Below are 26,094 nucleotides of genomic sequence, written 5' to 3'. Positions count from 1 at the left end.
CAGGTCCACCAGAAAACCAGATCTCAGAGGTCCCTTGACGTTTCTCAACAGAACTTTAAAACAGATTGTGCTAACAGGAAGTTTAACCCCTTGCTTTTGAGCAATAATAAAATTACAGTTGCTTAAATATCAGTACTAACATTATTAATCTCTACCAATCATTTCTAATGCAGTTAAACATAGAAACGGAGTGGTTTGGGTTGGAAAGGACCTTAAGATCACCCAGTTCCAACCCCCTGCCACAGGCAGAGACACCTCACACCAGACCATATCGCCTGAGGCCTTAAATACTGCCAGGGATAGAGCATTTACTTCTTTGGGCAGCCTGTTCCAGTGCCTCACCACCCTCACAGTAAAGAACTTTTTCCTTATCTCCAACCTAAACTTCCCTCTTTCAGTTTGAACCCACCACCCCTTGTCCTATTGCTACAGTCCCTGATGAAGAGTCCCTCTCCAGCATCCTTGTAGCCCCCTTCAGATACTAGAAGCTGCTCTGAGGTCTCCACGCAGCTTCTCTTCTCCAGGCTGAACAGCCGTAATGTTCTCAGCCTATCTTCATACAGGAGGTGCTCCAGCCCCTGATCATCCTCATAACAACGTAACGCACTATAGCCCTTTGGGAAGTTTTATTTCCTTGATTTTGTCTCTTTGTGGTAAAGATTGTTGTATTGGCTTGTTATCCTTCAAACAAGGGGGGTAAGTTCTCATCACCACTCTCACTCAATACATGTGAGCAATGACTAGGGCGATTTTCACTCAGAAAAAAACTTCTTCTAACTCTTCCTGGAGTGATATCCTGTCTCAATATCCTCCTGTGCAAATACCTTTCCTTTACCTCTCTGCTATGGTCATTTAAATCTTTCTAACCACATTATTTGATTCAGTGATTATACTTTATAAACACAGAATATTAATAGGCTCCCTACTAAAATGACCCACCTGTTGAAACATAAACATCTAAAATAGAGACCAGTTGATAGAAGAATCCTTCAGTGTTTGCATTTACCAGTGCTCTCTCATCTGCAGTCACCGATTTCGAGCTTTCAGATTATGTCTGAAATGTCAGTTTTGACTTGCAGAGAGCATTGAACAGCCAGACCAGACCTGACAGATCGCTTCTCACACTGTGCGCTGTTAGCAAAAGAGCTGTGATTACATCCTTCAGCAGATTTATTACAGTAAAAAGTAAACCCACCTTCATTCCCAGTACTGATAACCAGGTCTCATTTCCTCTGAACCTCCAACTTTAAAGCTCAGTAGTCTCCTTAATCCACAAAACACCATTTTAAATTATCTTCAGTTAGTCAATACAGTCCATCTTCTTAAATATCGATGTCTTAACTCATTCCTCTCCCAGAGGAAATAACACAGCACAATGTTAGCTACAAGTTTTCCGTTATATGTTGTTTGTATAACTGTAATTCGTCTGTCTGGTCCAAGCCAGGAACAGACATACTAATTTTCTCACCAAGCACTTGAAATAACTAATCAAATCTGCCTATTTTTTCATATAGAAAGATAAAGTTCTAAACATAAGCCACCAGAACCCGTACTTTCAAGAGCATGCATCTTTAGATCTGTTCACATTTTCTTGGCAACTAACTTGTAACAGATTTTAATAAAATACTTGTATTATAGTGAATTATTTAATTTCTATGACTAAGAAAATGTTGTAATAATTACATGTTTATTAATACCAAACCATTTTGCTCATTAGGGTACATTTGGTGCAATACCACTGAAATAAACTGGTATGTGCTATTGGGAATAAGATGCAAATGAAATTATTTTGAAAAGAAATCAGGTCTAAACCAGACCTTTTGTAAAATACATCTTTAAAAAAGACTTTTTAAACAATGCTAGATTGTAACGGCTACCGTGCTTGTTACACTGTAAATATTGTTAAGGCAAATATATGCTCTGAACTGCTTTTATTAGGTAGAGATACTGAACTGCTTCAGCAGCAAATACCCTGGCAAAATAGGGCAAATCTGTCCGGAAGTCAATAGGAAGCAGAGCAGTAAAAGATACCCTTAAGCAATTTTACATTTAAGAGCAACCTACTTATGACAAGATACATTAATTTCAATGCAGTAAAACCAGACAGGAGCATCTATCCCAATAATGCATTAGTTTAAAACTCCTGATTAGAGAACTTCAGTGATTTTGAAATCCCACCAGTTCCATGAGTTACAGATTGAGACCTCATATAATCAGGGATTAGGTGTCTTTAAATTTTCATTGACCAAAATCTATCAGAAATGGGAATCTGATAGCTTAATGGCTTCATGCTTAAATCTATGCAGACTGCAAACCAGTTGTGTCCCCTCCTGCCATCTGTTCCTTGATGGTGCTTCATGATTAACTCTAGTATTATAACGCACTCTAATTCTAAATATATCATTGTTTGAATGTATTTGTTCATTACAGTGAAATGCTGAAACAAGCACTTTGGAAGAAATCCTGCAAAAGTGTACATCTCAAAGGGTAACATACTGACTGTTACTCTGTGTTTTAACCTACAGCAGCATAGTATTCACTTACACATAAGCGTTGCTTGACTAATAAAGTTGCATTTTTTGCAAAGTTCCTTTAACTGGAATACTGAGGCTCATTCCCCCTCTCTGCCAAATACTTTAGTAACTACTGATAATGGAATTTTCAGATACAGTTCAAATGATAAAGCAGCATTTCCATTATTTACTATTAGTAGGAAAATAATAAACACATACAAAATGTGGTTTGCAAAAAAACTTAATACAGCAGTGTCCTTTTACCGTGAAAGCTGAAGTAAGATCAGGGCCTTCACTGGAGAATAACTGATAATCTCCACTTGCTTTAAGCATTTGAAGCAACACCAAAGCAGGTAGTTGAGGCAATGGATCTATTGGAAGCACCTCTGCATGTGGGACAAAAGGAACACTGGCCTCCACTAGGGTAGTGCTGGATCATTTTTAAACTCATCAATCACAGCTAAAGGGTCAGCCTGCAGGATTTACTGTATCAAAGGATGGGGCAGATTCTGAAGTACAGTATTTCAGTGGCTGAATCTTCTGACCGTGTATGTTCTAGAAAGGCTGGGACAAGATGGTGTACTTCAAACTCCTCCTGCATCTATCAGTATGATAAATTGCTGCTGCTTCCATGCTAAACCTATAAAAAAGATTAAAAAAAAAAAAAATCTTAACTCCTTTGCTATAGTTCCAGCACATGTTTTTCAGAATTCCTATGTTGACAGAAATGGATTTAAATGGATGACTTCCCTAAGGACAGCAGTCCTGGGGTAATAGTTTGGACTTGATCTTAAAGGTCTTTTCAACCTAGTTGATTCTAAGATCCTATGAACACAGACTATCCATTCTTGAAGCATGCAGAGAAGTAACTCAACACATTCTTATCTGAAGAAGAGATGGCAATAAAGTCCCTCCACCTCTTGAAGAGTATCAGGCAAGACACGCAAGCCCAGAGGCTGCAATGTACTGATGATATTCACAGAATCCCAGTCTGGTTTGGGTTGGAAGGGTCCTTAAAGCTCATACAGCTCCAACCGCTGCCACAGGCAGGGACACCTTCCACTAGAGCAGCTTGCTCCAAGCCCCTGTGTCCAACCTGGCCTTGAACACTGCCAGGGATGGGGCAGCCACAGCTTCTCTGGGCACCCTGTGCCAGCGCCTCAGCACCCTCACAGGGAAGAGCTTCTGCCTAAGAGCTCATCTCAATCTCCCCTGTTCTGGCAGGTTAAAGCCATTCCCCTTGGCCTGTCCCTAGAGGCCCTTGTAAATATTGAACAATGTGATGGCCCACTGATATCACACAATGCACACATGACTGACACAACTGGAGAGCTACAGTCCGACTTGCTGAAGACACAAGGGATATCATTTCTAGGAGTGTTCACTTCTGAATCCAGCTAAGCTGTTTTATCTACACAGGATCCAGTAAAAGGATGCTCAAATCCTGACTTGCAATAAGCAAACATGATTTATACTAACCACTCTTCCTTGGCTTTTTAACAGGCATTTATGATAATCTGTCTCTTACTTGTAAAGTGCCTGTAGTTCTACCCTTCCAAGAACAGTGTTTGAGCAGCAATCAATGCAGATAAAATGGTCATGTAATTCTGCAGACACCTGCTTAAATATCTAAAGATACCACTACAAATGCATGATATCCTTCACCACAAAACAAGATGCCCATTACTATCTCCATTTAAGCACATTTTGCACTTAGCAAAGATTGACTGTAAGTGCAGAAGTTGAGCAGCTGGTAGCAACAGGTTTTTGTTTCAAGCTAATGTGAGTTTTAGGAAGTAGGTCTGACATCAAAATCCTTTTGGCCCTGGCACAAAACCCCACTTCCCAGGATTACATCCAACATCATAAACTATCAGGAGGCTGAAGCTCTAGGCCTACGTTAAAAAAAAAAAAACATGACCAAGTGGCCTACAACAAATCAACTGGCTAGTGGGGATCAAGGGGAACACTACTGAGCATTATGAGACAGCTTTCCTACTCTCTGCCTTAGTTCTGCACCATCTGACCAGGCCGAACTACTCACAGGGTAGCTGCACAGTGCGTAAGCTCTCTTGTTGGCACTCACAGCAGAGGAGCTACCTAATTACTCATGGCTGAAGTGTGCTGGAATAACTGTATCTGAAGCAGTGCCACAAGCCTTTGTGCCAAGTAACCCTGCCCCTCCCTTCTCCATTAACATGGGCCTGCTGCACCTTGCACCGCAAGGCTGCTCTGACCAACACTGCTCTGTTGGATGGTCCCACTGTCAGTGGTATTATCTGCAGGAAGAGAAATCCCCTCCTATCTGTGTACTCCCAGGTGTACACCTGAATGTGCAAACAGCCAGACAAAAATCACAGAAGCAACGGGGCTGGAAAAGACCTTTAAGATCAAGTCCAACTTTTTATCCCAGGACTGCCAAGTCCACCACTAAATCATGGCATTAAGGACCTCAAAGTATAGTACACTCCAGAGGCTGGTGGCTGATCTTTAATGTATACCTCCCATGGTTTTAAAAAAGGAGTGCCCAGAACAGACCAGATTTTCTGTCACTTTTCCTTAATGGTAATAAAGAAGATGCATGCAGGTGAGCAACATGTAGGAGAAAACAAAAGGAAATAATACAGCTTACTTGTCATTTACTAAGCACACACTGGTATCACTGAGTTAACACCCCCCAAAAATCCATACCTTCCAAGCTTACAGATCAACAGCTGTCTTTATCATCGCATAGCATGGAACAACTTTACTACTATTGTTTCAGCTTGACTAGCAGATGTACTCTTTTTCCTATCACATTATGTAAAAAAACCTCAAACAAACCTTTCTGCCAAAGACTGAAAACGGTGAATCACCACCAACTGCACTGAGTAACTTGGGTGAGCTCCCTGCAACTCTCAATGAGAACATGGAGCAGTCTCTGCTCCACAGAGCACAGGTAAACTGGCTACCACCAAACCAAAGTGTCAGTAACGGAAAGGAAGATCTACAGAATCACACAACCCCAGCCTGGTTTGGTTTGGAAGGGACCTTAAGCTCCTCCAGTTCCAACCTCCTGCAATGGGCAGGGACACCTTCCACTAGACAGGATGCTCCAAGCCCACTCCAACCTGGCCTTGAACACTGCCAGGGATGGAGCATTCACAACCTCCCTGGGCAACCCATTCCAGTGCCTCACCAGCCTCACATTAAAGTTCTTCCTTATATCTAACCTGAACTTCCCCTGCTTCAGTTTGAAGCCATCACCCCTTGTCCTGTCACTACAGTCCCTGATGAAGAGTCCCTCTCCAGCACCCCTGTAGGCCCCCTTCAGAAGATGGACATACCACAGAAAAAAAAAGTACTGAGGACAAGGAATACTGAAGTTTTGTACAGTTTCACCGTGTGTTATTTTCCCTCTGAGGGTCAACATTTCTTATTTCTGAAGTGAGTTCAAGCTTTGAGATCTATTTAGTCCAATTCTATTTAACAGAGTAAGTGAAAACTAGTTGACTTCCTGATTAACACCTCATGTTAACAGGCCATTAAAACACTGCAAACATTTACACCCCCAATAATCCTGTGACAGAAAGATTAGCCTTACACAAGTAAGCACTCTCCGATCTGGATCACAAGATGCAGCATGACTTGGTACCAAACATCAGAAGGCATTAAAGTGAGAAAATGTTTTTACAATCTACCTTGAAAAGAACATTCTGCAAACATACAGGTTAAGTGGTTTGGAAGAAACATCAGAAAGAGTTATAAAAGAAGCAGAACAGGGCCAGAAAGTTGTCATCACAGATAGGGAGCAGCAAGCAGAACAGAAGAGAAGCAAATAAACACTTATTGCCCTCAGCAAATGACATTTGCGAAGCTAACATGCAAAGTTATTTCAAATATTAATATAAAGGAAAATAATTTATGTAGAATTTAAGAGACATTTATGCATCTTCTTTACTTGAGCTTAAAAAAAACAACCCAAACTCTTAAGAGATTAAGTTTGCATATATTTTTTCTCTCCTACCTGAACTTTCAACACCACAGCACTATGTACCCTGCTTTATTTGATAATCATGTATTGTCAAGTTAAATACTTCAGGTTAGAACACAAATCTAGACTTCTCTTTTCTTATGAAGGACAATAACCCTCCTGTAAGTAAGCTAATAACAATATACATCTTCATCTTTTCCTGCACGAATTCTTCAACTGCTGACATACCTGAGCCTTTGCCCAGATTATTCCAGAGAAAGAGACAAATCCATATGCAAGGCTCCTGGAAAGATGGGGATTGCCAAAGAAAATAAGTTACATTTCTTGTAAAAATCTCATCCATGTGAGCAACTTCATTGCTTCAGCACACCAACTGAAATGCCTTGCAGATTCTGCATGCATATCAATGCATGTACAATCTCCTACTGATTTTTATATATATATATACACACCAGAAAGACCTTACCCCTGTTGACTACCCAAAGCTACAAGATAAGCATACATACAAACTCTTAAAGGATTAATATTCTGGCTAAGATGCAACCCAGCACTTTGCAAGTATGACATTTTTCTACATTCTACCATAGATCAACTAGTATCTGTATTCTGCTTTTGTCTGGCTTACACAGTACTCTCAATATACAAGTATATTCTCAAATTGCCAGGAAATTACACCTGACATTTTCTGCTCAAGGGCTGATTTAAGAAAATAAAAATACAAACAAAAACTAGAGCAAATATTTCACTGCAGCTTAAAATCAGATAAAATTCTGTAATAACCCCAAGCAGACTCTATCTCCTACCAGTACAGGAACGGAAGCAAGTTTTCAAGTGTATCAAAATGTGCAACACATTCAAAGAGTCACTCAACAGACAGGAACATGACACAAGCTGTTGACAATTTCATCCCTTACTATTTTCAAATCTAAGCATACAATGTAAGGTTATTATTGCCTTTTCTTTAGGGGAAGCCAATGGAAAACACACCAACAGTTTGGGTCAAGCAGTAGTCTTGCTTTGATTCAATGACTTAACATACCTTAGTCCAATGGGGGGCATTTTTTAAGCACTGGTTACTAACAGCTGCCCAAGAGGCTATCCCTCATTGGAGCATCTGAAGGCTGAGATACAGGACTCTAAACCAAAGCAAACAAACAAATAGAGACTCCTGCACAGTTATTACCATACAATCTCTGACCACTGAGGTCATGTGCTTTAACAAAACAGCATTTTGAAAACAATCTTGATTCCTAAATAATTACTGCATAGGGAAAAGTGGTACAGTGTGAAAGACAAGGCAGGCAACAAACTGGTATTTAGAGAAAAAGAAGGGGAAACCAAATATAAGTGGAACATATGAAAGAACACAAAGCTAAAAAAATCCCTTTTTAACAGAAGAAATACATGAGAACAAGCTTGAATTTACACAAGATTAAGATGTGCTTAAATGATCTTAAGATGAGCTTAAGATGTGCCCAGATGATGTGGTCATGGAGATGCTGCAACGGCTGAAGCAGCTCTGCTCTAGAGACAAGCTGAGAGAGCTGAGCTGGTTCAGCCTGAAGAGAAGGCTCCTTAAGAGGAGACCTGAGAGCAGCTCCAGTGCCTAAAGGGGCTGCAGGAAACCTGGAGAGGGGCTTGGGACAAGGGCCTGTAGGGACAGGCCAAGGGGAATGGCTTGAACCTGCCAGAACAGGGAAGATTGAGATGAGCTCTTAGGCAGTTCTTCCCTGTGAGGGTGCTGAGGTGCTGGCACAGGGTGCCCAGAGAAGCTGTGGCTGCCCCATCCCTGGCAGTGTTCAGGGCCAGGTTGGACACAGGGGCTTGGAGCAAGCTGCTCTAGTGGAAGGTGCCCTGCCTGTGGCAGGCGGTTGGAAATGGATGGGCTTTAAGGTCTCTTCCAACACAAACCATACTAGGATTTAGCAATCAATTTGTCAATGTACTTGATTAGTTTTCAAAAGAACTATCAAGAGCACAGCAATACTTGGCAAAGGTTTGTGCTGTAGAGATCCCCAACCAGTCATGATACTTCAGGAAACACAGCCTTGCCACTGGAAGGTGCAAGCTGATCAGCACAAGTAAGCCATCTGTAGCTAATCCAAAATTCTGGAATTTACTGCTGTTATACAACAAAGAAATACGGCAACATTGTAGGGTGGCTCAAGGCACCTCAGTCACCTGGGCAAACTGGCCTTTCTGGTACAAAAAGTAGAGCAGAAGCAGCCTTCTGTTACAACACAGGGAGCCAGGACAGCCACAGCACAGAAGCAGAGGCAGGTAAAGAGCAAAGTCAGCTCCACAAACAGAAATATCATAGCCAGCCATAACTGGAACTAGAAAGCTCACCCAGCCTGAACGCTGGGTGCTGCAAAGGGCAAATGATGCTTAGATGTACCACTCAGCCATCACGCCCGAACTGCTACAGTAGCACACAACACAGCCACTAGCGTCATACAGGGAGCTGTCTTCCTCTGGTTCAACATCACACTCCTGGTGCTCCCCACATGGTCCTCCGACTTCAGCTAAACCCAACTCAACCTTGTGTAACAACAGCTCTATTTAGTAGTGCTGCACTGTGTTCTCTGACTGTACCTCCTCCATTATTCTGCTCAGGCATCTCTGCTGTGTAGTCTCCAATGCATCAATCCCTTCAAGACCAGGCTGGATGAGGCCTTGGGTGATATGGTTTAGTGTGAGGTGTCCCTGCCCATGGCAGGGGTTGTAGAACTAGATGATCTTGAGGTCCTTTCCAACCCTAACTATTCTATGATTCTATCTGTGTGTCTCTACAAGCAAAACAGCCCTGAGCTATTGAGGAGATGGTGTGTCAGCACACTCTTACCTTTATGACAGTGAAACGCATTATAGCCTAGAAAGCTGTCAGTAGGTTCATTTCATTATTCTACAGCATGTAGAATGTGAGTGAAATGCAAAATAAACTGAAAATAAAACTGTAAAACCATAATGAATATGTTTTTCCCTTGGCAGAATATTTTACTTGCTGAAACAAGTTATTTTGATTTTAGATCTTTCAATCAAGACTGCTATTTTTGGAGCAGGCAGGTAGACTCAAGGGAGCATCTCTGTATGTATTAGGAAACTTTTTTAACTCAGCTTTTATTCCCTGGACACAGCTACTGCTACCAGCCTGGACTAAGGATGGGATTAAGTAGTACACTACCAAAAGAAACAAGAAGACAGAGTGAAAGATATATACTCAAGATAGCACATGCAGAAGAGAGAAAAAAAAATGGATGAATACAAGCAGAGAAAGATTTACTTCCCAATCTTTAAAACACTGCAAGAAACAAGTGAACCACAGAACAGTTTACTAAATCAGAGCAGACGGGATGAAGGAAAGCAGACACCAACTGCAGAAAAAATATAAAAGCATAAAAAACCCTAGTCAAACTTCAGGCATAAGCAAAGAGCAAATACTTTAAGCACTCCACATTCAAGCCACACTTCCCTTTAGCCACGAAAACCCAAGCACCTCAGAAGTACAGGTATCCGCCTATGTTCCCTTCATTTGCCCAATTCAAAGCTCACTGCAAAATTAATCATCATTACACCTTAAGAACTGCCCTTTCCTTTTTTGTAATTGAAAGGTTATAATTCCAGCAATCTTCACCATGGTGCACATTCTGCTTGACACTTACTACAGAATTTGCTTCTTTACAAGAAAAATGAATGTTTTAAATCCAGCTTTCCTTAAGAAAAATGTAGGCTCTACAGCTGCAGAACCACTCTTAGGAGCAAGAGCTCTCACCAGCTACTACAGTGACATCTACCTTCCTTGTGCGGAAGCCTGACAGAGTACATCTGAAAAGTGTGAATCAAATCCATTTGCTTCAAGAAGGTGAGAAAGGCAGAGCCTTCATAATATTTGACTTTTCTTTAAAGTACATGCTCACAATGTTACTGCCAAACTCAATTTTATTTTCCCAAAGCCTTTTTTCCCCACCTGAAGCTGCCTCTTGCTAGTTGGTCTTCTCACAAAAGAGTTAATTGGGTTGGAGTGCATGTTCCTGAAGTCTTCCACCCAGGCAGGCAGCTGGCTCAAGCACTAGAGATGGAGTCCAGTTTTCAGGGAAAGATACAGGCAAGCCAGAAGTATGGGCTGGCAAGCTCAATTGCTTGGAAAAAAGCATACAACTAAAGAGCTCAGACTAGGACTCAGTGAAGCACTCTGCACATTCTAGGCAGACACCACGAGAGTGTTGGAAGGAAAGAGAGGAAAGAGTCAGCCGGTCCACCTGGAAAATTCTATGGGTGTGAAACACTGGCATGTGGATCCAGCCAGGGAAAAACGGGGGGGGGGGGGCAGCAAAGGGGAGAAAAACAGAACAATAAAATACTTAATCCTTTGAAGTAGTTTTCAGCATGTCTGGATGCAACTGATACGGATAATGTTGATTAATATAGTCAATTAAGACAAGTCATGAACCTAACACTGTGATGAAAACAGACAGGTTCTCCAGGCAGTGGATTAAATGAACCTTGTTTCAGAGTTTGGTCCTGTAATGGTTCTGCACACAGTATTTGTCCAATAGTTCAAACAGATCCATTTCCACAAATACAAACCATAAAAAAGTAAAACCTTTAAAACTAAAATGCAGTTTCAAGCCTTTGTTACTTGAACAAAAATTAATGGTGGTGCTAAATGTAATTAAAGTCTCAGTCTCTTAATTCCTTGCAGCTGCCTATTTTTATTCAAAGGAACCAGTAAGACTCTTGTCAGTTTGGGAAACAGTTTGTACTACAAGACTTTCAGCACTTCTTACACAACCCTGCTGAAAGTCAATTAACAAATATCAGAAATGAAGATCAAAAACACTCAGAAAATGAGTGTTTCTGTAAGAAACATCCATCTTTTGGGATCAGAAGTGTATATAAGCAGTGCAATACTAAGGCTAAAATAAATGAGGTGTTGTTAGTCAGGTTCTGGAAAAACATCTCTAACACAACTAAGTATTATTTTACCGTAATTGCACCAAAATGTGCAACAGGTGACTAAATCCATTAAAATACTGTTTCATTTATTTTACTCAAGTATATGAGCACTTCATAACATTAGAAACATTATGATATAGAGGTATAGTAAAGGTATGAAGTATTCTTGGTATGTTCCTCCACCTCCCTGCCGTGGCAGAACATCACTGGAGTGATCTCTTGAGTTCTGATTTATTTCCAAGAAGCATGACCTCCGTTTGTATCAAAGAACACAAAGATAAAGGCTCAGATTTAGAAAGACAGATGGGTTTCTATCCAGAGGTATCAGATACTGACTGATCCCAGCAGAAGGTAGGTAACCTAATACTTTTGTAGAACTGGACCTAAATTTAAACAGGAAATGAGAAACATTCTCTCAAGTTAGGAGCTAATATTGTAACACTGGAACTCTCCTTAATTAAAAATGAAATGAAATCATAATAACAAAACTGGCCTGTGGCATCTCCAGCAAAGAGCGAGCTCTTCAGATGTAACACTGAATGGAATCTGTGTAATTTTCACATGTACTAAAATGTCCAAAAACTCAAAAGCAAAAGACATAAAAGGAATTCAATGAATTATTCTCTCTCATGCGTGAGGCACTAATAAACTCAATGCTGATAAAACCCAACCATCTCAGTACCATTATCCCCCAACTATTCCAATGCTGACATCTGTTTCCTCTGTCTAAATCATTACAATTGATGAAAATAGATTTGGTCTAGACAAGCACAAGGAGAAACAAATGCCATACTAACACTCTCACTTGTAGCTGATGGAGGGCAGGATTAACTCTTTTTTAACTGAACAAAAAGCCTTCTCCAAGTAACAAAGCCACTTTTTCTGGCTGTGTAACTGTTTACAAACCGTGCCTAATCCAATATTAGCACTCACTTTTATGGTCAGAGAATTTGTTTTTTCAACATTTGGCAAAAATAAACTATGAAAGCATATATAAAGCAGGACCACAGCACCTCTAACAGCCACCACCTGCTCTTGCTTTTAAGGGCCTTTAAAGCATCTCATGCTGCAAAAACCTTTACAACTATAGGAAATGATCTACACCACCACCACATCACAAAGCCCTTAGCTGACAGGTATGCACTAGCTGTATTTCCACACCAGAACAGCCTTAATATCTCAAAACTGGTGTGAATATTAAGCACTATATAACACAAGTCATGTAAGAAAAGCAACTTCTAGTGGTGCTTTCCACGTATTTCTACAAATGACACTCCTGATGACTTCTGCAGGAACATTTCTCTATAGCTTTTAAGAGAGCCACAGCTCCTAACCACAGAACTCGAATTCATGTGAATTAAGTCAGTGAGGGCTTAAAAGAAAAATTACCCAAAACATAACATTCTGTAGCTAAATATTTTGCTTTTGATGTCACATGATACAAATTTTTCTGCCCCATTTTCTCAACATACAGCAGTTAAGACTGAAAGGGAAAGAGAGAAATACTAATAAAAAGGGAAAATACTGAAAATAAGTTATGGAGATGAGTAGTTGGAGCTGCATCTTTGAAATGTTTTTGCAAATGAAGACATGTGTTTAATAGGTGGCTATACAAAGTGAACGGGACTGGAAGCTAACACAGATTTCCACAGTGACTTCACCAGAGATGGAATCAGCCTGCAAAACGTGAAACATTTTTTCCCCTCTTTCAAGCCTGGCAAAAAACCCAAAACAAACTAAACCCCTCCAAACTAGAACTGAAGTTTCCAGAACTGTACTCTTACAGTAACCAACCATAACACATTTCAGTCCGCAAAAAAGGTATTTTCAATGAAATACACCTTCCAGGGTAGGTACATATTTGTAAAATGAATTTTATTTATACCATACCTCTAGTTTAAGGCAGATTTTAAGTGTTCTGATTACCAAGCTATTTTATTTTACATCTCCTGGGCATGTTTTTTTAATACATACACAACCAACTCCTAAGTTAACTGCAGTAATCATGGTTTGGGATGAAGAAAGCACAAAGTCAAAGCCAAATTAAAGGCACTCTGGCTTAAGCATGGGAATGTCCCCTCTCCACAGCTTTCCATTTTACATACACCTATCCCACATAAGTATCAGATATCAATTTATACTCTTAAGTGTTCAAAAAGTTTAATTTCAAGGCTATATTCTTCACAAGCACCTTGATCCAGTTCCAGTGCCAAATCCACCTTCCAAATATTTTCACCAGATACAAGCTCTACAAGTTCAGTGCATGGTCACCATTGAGAAGCTACTTCATTTAGATGTAGTCCAAGAAAACAAATACATAAAATAAAAGCAGCATGCTTCAGTGAATGCATCGCTTCAAATTCTTATTAAAATATGCTAGAAATATGCTCAAGATGTTTTTTTCTTCCAAAAAAGTTCAATTCCACCAAGTTTTCCATGTTTCTCAATATTACATGAGTGAACACTTGGAATTTTAGCTGCACAAAACTAGGTGACAAAAGCAAATGCTGATTTCACAAGGATGAAAATTCAAACTTGAATGTAACATGTGGATCTTTCTATGTAGACGAGTTGTACAAGCTGAATAGCAACAGCAAAAACCTCTGAAGTACTAAATGAGTCAAAACTGTAAACAGAGTAAAAGGATGCCCATCACTGAGCAGTGTTGCTGAGGAACAGCTGTCAACACAAGCCACGCTCACACACCACCGTATCTATCCAGCCATTCATAAACCTACATTTTTTCATATCTATACAAACAAAGACTGCATTTCTCTGTAAAAACTTAAAATGCCCCCCCCCCCCAAAAAAAAGGTATGGAGAATATTTTTCCACTAGTAACATTTTTATGATTAAATCAGTAGGCACTTGACAAAAGCATTACTCTCCAGCATTACAGTAGTGGGCAACATTCCAGTCACAACTACGATGAACAAAAAGTCACTATAAAGAAATGTTTCTAACAATCAGAGTTTTGAATAAACAGTTTATAAAACCATGTAAAAATGTTTCTTCACTGGCTCACAGACAAAAAGCATTCTATAGAGTCAATTAAAACATCAGTTTTACTGCACAACTACCTACTCTGATTTAGAACTGTGAATAATACAGCAGAAGGAGTTGAAGGACAGTCCGTTTGCCCAGTAAACAACATTATGTGACTTGCATATGATCTTTAAATAGCATGTCACATGAACCAAGACAGGTATTAAAATCTTATTAGCAAGCAAATTTATTCAGATTTTTGTTTACGAGCATGACTTACAGCAGAATGAACCTTTATGCTTCCCCACTGGAAAGCTGGGAAACTATTTACAGTCATCCAGTTTTCCAGTAAGTTCTGCATATCGTGATTCACTATACATCCTGCAAATACATCACTCGGACAGCCAAGTGTGAAGAGTATCTGCTATGCTCCCAAGTCTCCTCTTAACTAACCATGTTACTACTTCAAGTATAAAACAGAGAAATTTACCAAGGCGAATATGGGGGGGGGAAGAGTTTTCGTATTAAATAAAACCACGCAAGAGAAAGAAGAGCAGAAAAACGAACCCAAGGCACAACTCGCACACACTTACATTTGCAGCATGACTTCGTTCAGAAACACGCCATCCACCAGCGCCACATATTCCTCCAGGTTGGTCCCATTTCCTCCAGCTAACGGTCCAAACGTCTTAACCTAAAACACAACCATCACCACCGTGACACTAACTCCACCTTGTTCTCCACCGCAAGGCGTTTATCATCAAACAATGAGCACATAAATGAGTTAAGGTGTGAGGAGAGATGAATGCTTACCCAGGTGACAAGAGGGCTAGACATGAACTGCTCCAAGAGGGGTGTGAATATCTCGTTCTCCATCTTACAAGAACACGGTTAACATCAACGTAGCTGATGTAAAAAAAACCTGAAGTCCTTTGCTGTAGCAACTCTGAACTGCTCCGAGGATTTAGCTGGAGGAACTGAACCCCATTTTTACCAAGCAATTCAACACCAACAAAAAGGGCGCTGGCAACTGGGATTTATCTTCTTCGTGCAAGAAAAAAGGCATCTGAAAGTCCATCTACGCGTATTTCAGCTTCTCCATTGAGGTCTCTCCCTTCCTACATACCGAAGGGGTAGAAGGACGGAAGGAAAGAAAAGAGGGAGGCTGCCTAGCTACTGGGATTCTGCATCAGACAAAAAAAAAAAGGAAGGAAGGAAAAAATCTGCTTCAGCAGCGGCAGCTCCTCAGAAAGGAAGGAGAAATCCCAGTAAAACTCTGCAGGCTCATCCTGCCCCTTCCCCACACACAAAAATCCAGAGGAGGGGAGGCAATGAGGGGCAGAGACCCCCAGCTCAGCCCCTGCACACGAGAGAGCCCCTCCGCTCCCCTCCCCGCAGTGGCACGACAGCCACAGAGGGGGAACCAGCCCCCGGCGGCAGGGATGAGAGGCTATTTTAACGCAGTTCCCTTTTCTACCCCCTTCCCTCTTCCACCAAACGAGACAGCGGCAGGACCGGCACACGCCGCCTCGCCCCACAACCTCGCCCTTCCCCCGCGCTGGCCGCTCCCCTCGGCCTCCGGAGCCCCCCGACCCCCTTCCCCAGCTCTAAACCCCCGTGTCCAGCTCTTCGCCTGCCCCTCTACGCCCACCCCTCCTCAGCCTCCCGCCGCACCAGCCCCGCTTCCCACTCCCTGCTCCCAGATAACGGCCACCTCGCCTCAGCCAGCCCCGCTGCGCCGCATCACTCCCTCCCCTCCTTCCCTCCCTCTCCCTCTGACGGGCGGCTCCAGCGCACGGATCCCTCCGCCCCTCGCTGTGTGCGCGGTACCCGGAGATCCCTCCGCCGGACCGGGACCCGGTCCCTTCCTCTCTCCCTCTCCTCGGGGGCGGGGCCAAAGAATGAAGCGGGGAAGGGGGGGGGGGAAGCGCGGCAGGGCTCGTGCGCGGCGCGCTGCGGCGGAGCGCGCGCCCAACGGCCGCGCCGCGTGAGGGGAGGCGGGAGAGCGGCTTCGGCCCCCAGAGGAGGATGAGGAGGGAGGATGGAGGAGCGGCCGGGGGCCTGGCACACGCAGGTCTGCCCCTGGGGTGAGGGAGGTGCTGGTGGAGTCGCCTTTAAGGGAAAAAATGAGGGGTCGGTGAGGAAAAACTCGTTGTGTGGGAAGAAAAAAGAGGAGGGGGGGAGACTCCCGTTGGAGTCGCTGCCGCCCTTGAAGGGTAAAATGGGGGATGCTTCACCGTTGGGAAGCAGGACAGGTTTGCTGCTGAGGTGAAAGCCCGGCACACGGCAGGGACTGAGCGGGGAGGGGGCGACCTGGTCGCTGGAAAGCGAATGATGACAGCGATTTGCTCGCCTAAGCTATTGTCCTTAAGCTGTCTCTTGCTACTTGTGTGTCACGTCCCTGCATTGCCATACGGGACCGTGCCTGCTTAATAGATCATGGAGTTTATTCACAAAGCGTCTTGCAAAAGCTCCGAGTAAATCCGGCTTCTTTCCCATGTAGCACAAATTAAACTGCAGCAGTGTTTGACCAAAGACCTTTACTTTTATACGCACAGCTTAACAAAAAAGCCCAAACCACTACTACTAGACAGTGCAGTGAAACCGAAGTCCTTTTGGAGACCACCGCGGTAACAGATAACACAAGATTAAGCTTTTTAACCCAAATACTGGGTATGGTATTAATCCTAATTGTCCAAGAGTCGAAAAAAACATCCAGTCATGACCTTTTCCCCACATGTGGAGCTGAAGAGAATGTTTAAGTAAGTAAAACATTGGGAGAATAAATTACGGGGTTTGAATTATTAGTATGTAACATTTAAGAGTTGCATAGTTGAAAGACTTTGTTTTTAATTCACACAATTAACACATTTGCAGCAAAAGTCATGTCCTTCCCTCCCAATCCAGATCTTTAGAGTGACCCCAGAGTCCTCTGTGAAACAAAAGAACTAAGAGGAAAAGTCTGCAGCCTTGGATCTGAATAAGAATCTGGTGATCCACGGGTGAAATAATTCTCAGTCAACTACTAACCCCTAAAGGCAACTACAAAAGCATTTTTGTAAGAGCCTGACTAACCAACCGCTGAGCTCCCTGTGTCTGACAACAGTATATAGCATGCAACAGTGCATGCAACATACCTGCCTCATCAGTTTGTTTCTTGTGGGCTCTGATGAGGCAGTAATGGCTTTGGGATGAAGCAATTTCTAGGAATTAAGAATCTGGGTAGCAGAAGTTGATAACCCACACAGTAGTCATATGCTAATAAACTGGTTCATGAGTTATAGAATCATAGAATAGTTAGGGTTGGAAAGGACCTTAGGATCATCCAGTTCCAACCCCCCTGCCATGGGCAAGGACACCTCACACTAAACCATCTCACCCAAGGCTCTGTCCAGCCTTGAACACCGCCAGGGATGGAGCATTCACAACCTCCCTGGGCAACCCATTCCAGTGCCTCACCACCCTAACAGGAAAGAACTTCTTCCTTATATCCAATCTAAACTTCCCCTGTTTCAGTTTGAACCCGTTACCCCTTGTCCTGTCACTACAGTCCCTAATGAAGAGTCCCTCCCCGGTTCTTGAAAAACATCCCGAAATTCCATAACATTGAGATAAAGATTTGATTAAACAATTTAGATGTTTTCACTTCCATCCACACCACCAGTTTTTGCATGTGTTCTCAGCATTGTTGTTGGCCACTGTTCCTGCAGGAAGACTGTATCTTAAGATAAATACTGCACATCCTTATGAAATACATTGTGCGTTGGTTTATCTCAGATGATTGGCAGTTCCTTATTCAAACTGGAGATCAGTACAAGAGATTTCAGAAAAGGTATCTAGAAACAGTCACGAGAGTTTTATTTTCGGTTTTGGTTTGGTTGTTTGGTTTCAAGTTTGGGGATTTTTTAGACTAAGAGACCTTGACACCTGTGAAGAAGCTTTGTGTCAAACTGAGTGTAAGAATACTTCCCTCATTTTTGGGTATATGCAAACATCAGAATGAGTTGCTGAAAGGGAAGTTATTTGCAATGTAGTAATAGTTAGAAGAAATTGGATAATCTAGAGATTGTTCAGTTGCCTTTAGTGGTCCTCATGTAGGCACCAGCAGGATACCTATACAGACTAGCGACATTGGTTGCACCAGCCTTGACCAGTTGTGGGTCTCCTGGGCCAGCTCACTCATGCTCAGCAACAAAGCAATACAAACTAGTTGTTTAACGTTCAGCCAGCTAAGAGAGGTGAGAAGACTTCCTATAAGACAGGAATCTCCCTGCCTCTGATTGCTGAGCCTTAGACATCCCTTGAAGTAAATTAAAAGGTAGAAAAGTTTGTCTTTGGGTTGTTTTTCTGATCCCAAACTGAATGTGGAAGGCTTCCATTTTTAGCATAGCTGATGGGAGTCTTCTGGAGTACTGATCCAGTTAAAACTTAAACATTACAACTCTACTCCCAAGTGGCAGAGCAACACCACTATAACCTGTAGACTGTGATAGATTTGGCTGCATTGCTTTAGCACTTTTACCTGGGAAGAGTCTTAAAAGCAAGTTTGATGCTACCCTTACAGATGGTAAATTTAGGCACTTTGTTACTACAATTCAGTCCCTGCTGAGGAAGTTGGCTCTTTGAGTGAACTGACCCAGTGCTAGAGAAGGCTGACAGCAGGTGCTTGTGTCTCAGAGTGTGAGCTGACTGAAATCCTCCTCCTTCCACTCCTTCACCCCTGAGGTGGAGCATCTGGGTTTAGTTTTAATAGTTTCAACCATTCTAGGAACATGTATTTGGGAATATTTTGGAACTAAAACATTATCCTATTTAAAATTTGGAAAAATGTACAAAGAACAGTCTTGTTCTTTCACATCTCCACTCTCTAGAATGGATTATTTAATGCAGTTAATATTTAATACAGAGTGTGGCTTACTACTGCTGAAAGAGCAGATTCAGACATTAACCTTGTTACTTGAAGTGTAATGTTTGTTCTTCTACAGATAAAGCATCGCCATCTATTTCTATAGCATCTCCTTTGGTACCACAAAGACTGTACACAGAAGACACTGAAAACATAACCAATCTGTTCCTAGACTCCAGATCTGCAAATTACAGAACTACTTTATGGTCTCACTTTAACTTGTTTTCCTCATAGCATAATTTCCTGTGCCTCTTATTGCAAACTAAAGATTGAATGATTAGGACACAAAATGATGCCTTAAGTCTGCAGACAGCAGAAAAGCACAATTACATACAGCCCCATTTACCTTGTCAGAGTTTGTTGAAGGATTTCTGATCAGCCCTGCCCACGCTGAGCAAAGGGAGGGGACTGTTCTGGGAGAAGAGTGTAAACAATCTACCCAGTGTACATCTGATGCAAAACACAGTGGTTTTCTCTTCCTCTCCTACGTATGAAAGGAAGGAGGTGGCAGAAGGCTCTTGCTGATGGTTTTTTGCCTGTGGATCCACAGTGCTGGGTTGCTGGACCTGTGTCTGATGAAGCTTCAGAAGAGCAAAACAGGAACCAAGTGGGAATGCTTGGGATCCACAGCAGCATTCTGAAAGTTCAGTCAAAATCAGAGTTCTCTGAATATGGGCTGACTCAACAGGGCAGTGGCTAGTGAAAACTGCAAGCTAACAACAGGGAATTGTCCTTGTGTTATGCTTGCTCCAGGAGAAACCTGTTTCTCTATCAAATCAGAAATAGATATAAAACGAAGAGTAAGGGCACTAAGAGGTTGAGTCTTTTAAGAATGGCCAGGAATTTCCGAAAGTCCCACAAGTACAGTAGACTAAAAGTTACTTCTTGTCTCACACGAGTGGAAAGAAGGGAAATCCCTCCATGGCATGAATAACAAGGAAATTCCACCAAAATTCTTGAACATTTCTTCCCCGCTACTGTGTCTGCTCTGATGTGACCAAAATTCCCCATCAGCTTTTAAGGGAACTTTCCGAGCCAGAACTGTAAGTAACCTCAGAGTATTTTAAGTGAAAAATGAAGGACAAAAGAGTTGGGGCTTAGGCAAAGTGGCTATTTTCCATTTGAGGATTTTTACAGATCCCAGGCATTTTAAAGTTATGTTAAATTACACCAATTAGCAAGAAATAGGTATAGAGAGAGCAGACAAGGAGCATCCTGTGCTGGTATCTGTAACCCAGAACAGCTCTCTGCATCAGCATCAATGCAAATGCATCAGAATTTCCTGTCAGGCAGAATGTTAGTTGCACAAACAGGTATTTACCATTTCCAGCCATGCCTAGCTAGCATATACACATCAATCTTATTCCTTTTTAGCCACGTGGATATTGAATTTTCAACTGAATTACGATTAAAAGTATGATCTAGCACATTGACACAAACCCAGGGGTGGCTTCCAGTAATGCTTTGTTGTTAAAATAAACAATGACTCGATTATAATAAGTTCAAACTTGAAGTAATTAACTATGTTTTTTGAGTACATTGCATCTTAAGAGAAAGCAATGCAGTATATTGAGGGGGTAGAACTGTAACAGTAGAGCCAGATCCTAACTCCTGCTGTATCACTGAATTGCACATATGCCAAGTCTTAATTTACTTGAAGAACTACTTGTGTACTTAAACTGTGAAACATTTGGTGAGAGTATTATATTTAATACTGCTGTTCATCTGAAGAGGGAGGTGTTTGCAGCTTTTTGGTTCCTCTTCAATCAGTTGGACTGGCAGAATGTTACTGTGGCAAGTTACAGTAACATTCTGCAAGTCAGCTGATGTGATCAAAAATAAGCAACAAGTATTTATCTTCATTTTTAAATTTAATAGCCAATCCTAAGTCTTCCCATAGGCTTAGACTGCTAAGAGAATGTCAGACAAACACTGCCTTACAAAAAACCTCTTAGTATTACAAACCAGATCTTCTTCCTGCTGCCTTGGTTTAGCCAATAAAATGTGTGTTTGACTTCCATCTGCAAACTACAAAACTGTCTAATTGTAATAATGTTGCTTATGAACTCCCTTTGTTATTTGCTGCATATGAAGAAAATATTGGGGTTTTCTTAAAAGCAAGTGTTAAGCATTACAGCAAGACAAGAGTTACCCAGGACAATAGCTTTGGTACTAACTCCTGTTGTGGCCAGTGGAGTGCAACTGAGCAGAAGCTCTTGCTGACATGCCTTCTGTCAAACAAGTTCCTGCCAGTACAAGTAGTGTTCCTTACGAACTGGGTCAAAAAGATGAATTACAGGGCACTCTATGCATTTCCTCTGACAAGGAGCAACGTGCTGCCCAGTGTGCTAATTGTTAGCTATTACAGCTAGCTGTGTATATGCAGATCAACAGCTACAAAAGCAAGGCTCTTTAATTGTGTCAACAGCACTGTGCCATCTTGGATCCCTACCATACAGAAAGGGTGAGCTGATTTTCTTCTCTAGCATTTTCCCTTAGTATAGACACTCTCGCCATTCAGCTGAACAAAACAGAAGAGGTTTTGTATTCCCTGTGAAAGACTTTCTTACCTCTTCAAGCTCCAGTTGCCTCAGTTTCATTTTATAATGACATTCAGTTTGCTTTGCTTCACGCAGCACCACGTTACTGGTAATTGCCTCCCTATCCTTTGCCACAGCCTCTTACTGGTGCCTCCCTACTTTCATCCACGTTTTTGCAGTCTTAATGTCACTTGACCCCAGTAGCTTGGGCAATGCTGGCATGAAACCCATATTTATCAGCTCAGCAGAGGTTATTAGCTTCCATTTCACAGAGCCCTGCACCACCTTTGATGTTAGCATGTCTCATTAGAGAGGCATTCCTCACCAGCTGGAGATGGTGTTTAGGATCTTCCCAGGGTCAATAAATAATGAACTGGATGGAATACATTTCTGTGTTTGAGATTTCAGTTTGTGTACATGGGCCTAGTTATGTCCACAAGAAGAATGAAAAATATACAGCACTAAGAATATAACTGTAGTAGAATAAATTTTGGTCATATCTGTTATTCTGAGCTCCCTCCCTCAGGATTATCTATTCATTTTCATGTCCAATTTTACCCCTGGTTATTTGTCAAATTATTTACGTCTGAAAACAGCTTTTCTCTCTATGAAATACCAGTGAAACAATTAAAAGCTTTTAAGCTATCCCTGTTTTGCCTTTGGGGAAATCCTTTGACAAGCTTGTACAGCAAGAAAACACAGATGATTGATGTAGAATGATGTAGAAGCTTCTTCTACACCATTACATTAAAAAAAACACTGATATTAAAATATTTGAAGTAATTAATAGAAAAAATAAAGGTCACAAAAATAACTAAAGATGGATTAAAAATGTTAATGAGACCTACTAGATAGCATTCCTGATTAAGCTTCTTGCAAGTGTGGATCATAAGCTACCTACAACTGTGAACAGCCTCTTCATTCACACCTCTTTCAGAAGCCACTGTTAAGACCCCTTTGTTTGCATTATGTCCAGATGGTTCAATTCACTGTAATACCAGTTTAATTGTGAACTCAATTTAATTGGAGATGAACATAAAATTGGAATTCTTACCTATTTCTGTTTATCTTTGGAAAATATGCCAGAAAGGTTTTGTCCTTATTTTGGCTGGGATCGAGTTAATTTTCTTCCTAGTGGTTGGCACAGGCTGCTGTTTGGATTTAGGATGAGACTAATGTTGGTAACACACTGGTGTTTTAGCTGTTGCTGAGCAGTGCTTACACTAAGTCAAGGACTTCTCAGCTTCTTACCCCAGCCCACCAGCGAGGAGGCTGGGGAGCATGAGAGGGGACACAGCCAGGACAGCTGACCCCAACTGACCCAAGGGATATTCCAGACCATATGGTGTCATGCTCAGGATATAAACTGGGGGGAAAGCTGCCCTGAGGCTGCTGTTCAGGAACAGGCTGGGCATTGGTCAGCGAGTAGTGAACAACTGCACTGTACATCCCTTGTTTTGCAAATGCTTTTATCATGATTAATATTTTCTCTTCCTTTTCTGTCCTATTAAACAGTCTGTATATCAACCCCAAAATTTTACCTTTTTTGCCCCAGTTCTCTTCCCAGTCTCCCCAGGGAAAAGTGAGCGAGCAGCTGCATGATGTTGAGCTGCCTGCCAGGCTAAACCACAACACTCCTTTCTGGCACTCAACATGGGACACAAAGGGTTGAGATAACAACAGATCCAACTAGAACATGTTAAAACAAATTTGTTACAAGCATTCATTATATTAGTTTAGTAGTCACTGTTGATAGCTTAATTTAAATTGTCACATTAAGTTTAATAGCTGATTTATTTGTTCTCAGAGTAACACTTGTTCTCAGAGTTGCATTAGTAACACTTTACTTGCTGTATATGTTCCTTGTGCTGTTTATAACCTCTGGGCGCAGATTAAGGTTATCATGTTGATATCCTGTGTAACACTGGTTTATAATACGATAAAATTACTGGTCATGAGGCTAATCTGGTATTTGTACTCAGCATTCCCATCATCTCTGTACTTTAGGAACCATCTCTTGGAAATTCCTACTAAGAAGGGGAAGGAAGAAGTGAACAGGGCACGATGCCAGAAGCAGGGCCATCACAAGAAGAGGAGGAGGAAGAGGCAGCACTTGAACAAGATGGTAACCACCTGATCCCTACCCCTGAGAGGGCTGCAAGATATGGTAAAAGATTTTGGCTATAGTCTAGGCAAGCAAATTGTCATCTGGCTGCTCCAGTGCTGGGATAATGAGGCCAGGTAGCCTGGAATTAGAGGGTAGGGAAGCCAAGCAGCTGGAATCCCTTTGGAAGGGGCATTGACAAAGTGATTGGAAAAGGGGCCAAGCACCCAGCCTCTGGAGACAACTCTTGTTGAGCACGAAGGTATCCCTTCAAGGAAGATGTTATATGTCTCCCAGGCAAGCAGACAACCATGGAGAGAGGTATTCAGTACCTGAGGGAGTTAGCTGTACTGGAGGTGATTTATGATGAGCTAGCAATGAGCTGTTATCCAAAGATCCAGATGAAGTCCAGTGCACACAACCCATGTGGCAGAAGACTTAATGGAACACACCATTGTGTGCCAACTCATTGGCAGTAATGGTCTGGAAAGATGGAGAGGGATGAACGGTGGATGAATTGGCTGGCCAACTCTGGCAATGTGAAAGAAGTCTCTTCCTCTCCACAGGCCTGAGTCTTGGCTGTGGAGATGTTCCAGGAGTTCTAAGAGGATATGCCCTACTCCCACTTGGACAACCAGTATCTCAGTTATCACTCTGCTCAGGAGAGGATATAGTGGGTACACACCACAGGCCACCCTGTGTTTTACCTGCAGGACCACTGAGAGAACATGAGGAAGTGGGATGAAAGAGTCTACCTCGACCCTAGAGACATGGTACATGAGTTGCAAGGAAAAGCAATTAAGAAGAGGGTACTTCCAGGAAAATTGTTGCTCCAGTTTCCAGTGGGCAGTTTTCCAGACAGAGTAAAAGCTCATCTTACTTCCATAAAGGCACCTCAGAATTCAGAGCAGGTTTTGTGGACACTAGGGCTGTTTTCAGTAGCACACAGTTACCAGAAGATGTTCATATCATCTTCACTCTACTAAATCTACTGCATGAGTTAATGGTGCATAGTAACAACACCCAGATTTTCTGTGGCCTATTAGGTGTAATCTTCAGAATGAACTCCAAGGTTCCTCCTAAACATACAATCCCTTTGTGATAGCTACCATTATACTGAGTAGAAAAATAAGTAGAAGCAGTTTAAATAATAACCACCATCACATGTTAAATTTCAACTCCTTGGCCATTTCCCTTTCTCTTGTCTTCTGATATTTTACCATGGCATTTTGTACCCAAATCTACCTCATTTTTAAAATTTGTATTTAAGTATTTTTCTATGACAGTTAAAAAGATTTACCTTAATAACCTGGGTAAGATTATAATTCCAAATATTGTATATATAGGTCTTGATTCCTGCTTGATAATTCTTGTGTGGGTCAGAAAGGGTTTATTTTTGCTTAAGATTTTTACTTTAAAATATTAGTAACAGGTCAAAAAATGCAGCAAATTTTAACCATAAGAGAACATTGTAGCCCTTTTCACAGGGGTTTCAGAAAATGCTATACCAAAATAACAAATGGTTCAAAATTCATTCCTTATTATCCCTTTCTGCTACTATGACCTATAGGATAGATCTGATGATGGAAGTCCACCTTAACAGTCTACCTTAAAAAGATGAGATTATTCAGTTTGTATGTCTGTAAAAGGAAAACACCTTAACAAAGAATGGTTTGTTGCTGACCTGCAGCTGGTTGCTGCATTTCATCTGAAAGCCTATTTAAGTCTTTAATGGTAACATTTATTCCCTCACCCTCAGAGGAGGATTTTATGAACAAAATTAATTAACAAATGAGGATAGCCAATTTGGTGCTATAGATTAGGCTGACAGTCACCCAAAAGGGGTGTTGGCACTAATAATAATGATTATCTCGAAACATCAAGAGGTCTTCTGACTCTGATGAGCTCTCTGCTGGAGCTGAAGCTTTCGTCCCAGGGTGATGCATGTGGCGCAGGGCAGAGCCGTTAGTAGCTGGCACAGAAGCTGCTGCAGAGGGCTCAGATGCTAATAGTGGAAATAGCCTACAAGTAACCTCCAACCCAAATGATCAGCATGTGAACCCTTGATACTCCAACCAATTCATCCATAGTTCCATTAAAAAGATGATGGACGTGCC

The 26,094-nt window shown here is 41.7% G+C and overlaps 1 protein-coding gene across 17 annotated transcripts in view; it reads right to left on the bottom strand.

Moving 5' to 3' along the window:
• Positions 1-16,280, bottom strand: part of CCDC88A (coiled-coil domain containing 88A) — an 81,250-nt gene extending 64,970 nt beyond the window's left edge. For all 17 annotated transcript variants that reach the window (XM_057405806.1, XM_057405808.1, XM_057405810.1 and 14 more), the window contains exons 1-3: positions 16,142-16,280; positions 15,241-15,611; positions 15,021-15,121 (exon numbers count right to left, since the gene is read on the bottom strand). In XM_057405806.1, coding sequence (XP_057261789.1) covers positions 15,021-15,121; positions 15,241-15,303 — 164 coding nt within the window. In that variant the 5' untranslated portion in view covers positions 15,304-15,611; positions 16,142-16,280. The remainder of the gene's footprint in view (positions 1-15,020; positions 15,122-15,240; positions 15,612-16,141) is intronic.
• Between the last annotated feature and the right edge of the window lie 9,814 nt (positions 16,281-26,094).

Source organism: Pezoporus wallicus, unplaced genomic scaffold, assembly GCF_028554395.1.
Source record: "Pezoporus wallicus isolate ANWC-B61680 ecotype Strahan unplaced genomic scaffold, APGP_CSIRO_Pwel_v1 contig_6714, whole genome shotgun sequence".
Taxonomy (NCBI): Eukaryota; Metazoa; Chordata; class Aves; order Psittaciformes; family Psittacidae; genus Pezoporus; species Pezoporus wallicus.
Note: the sequence above shows the minus strand (reverse complement) of the source record. Positions and strands in the feature narration are given on the sequence as shown.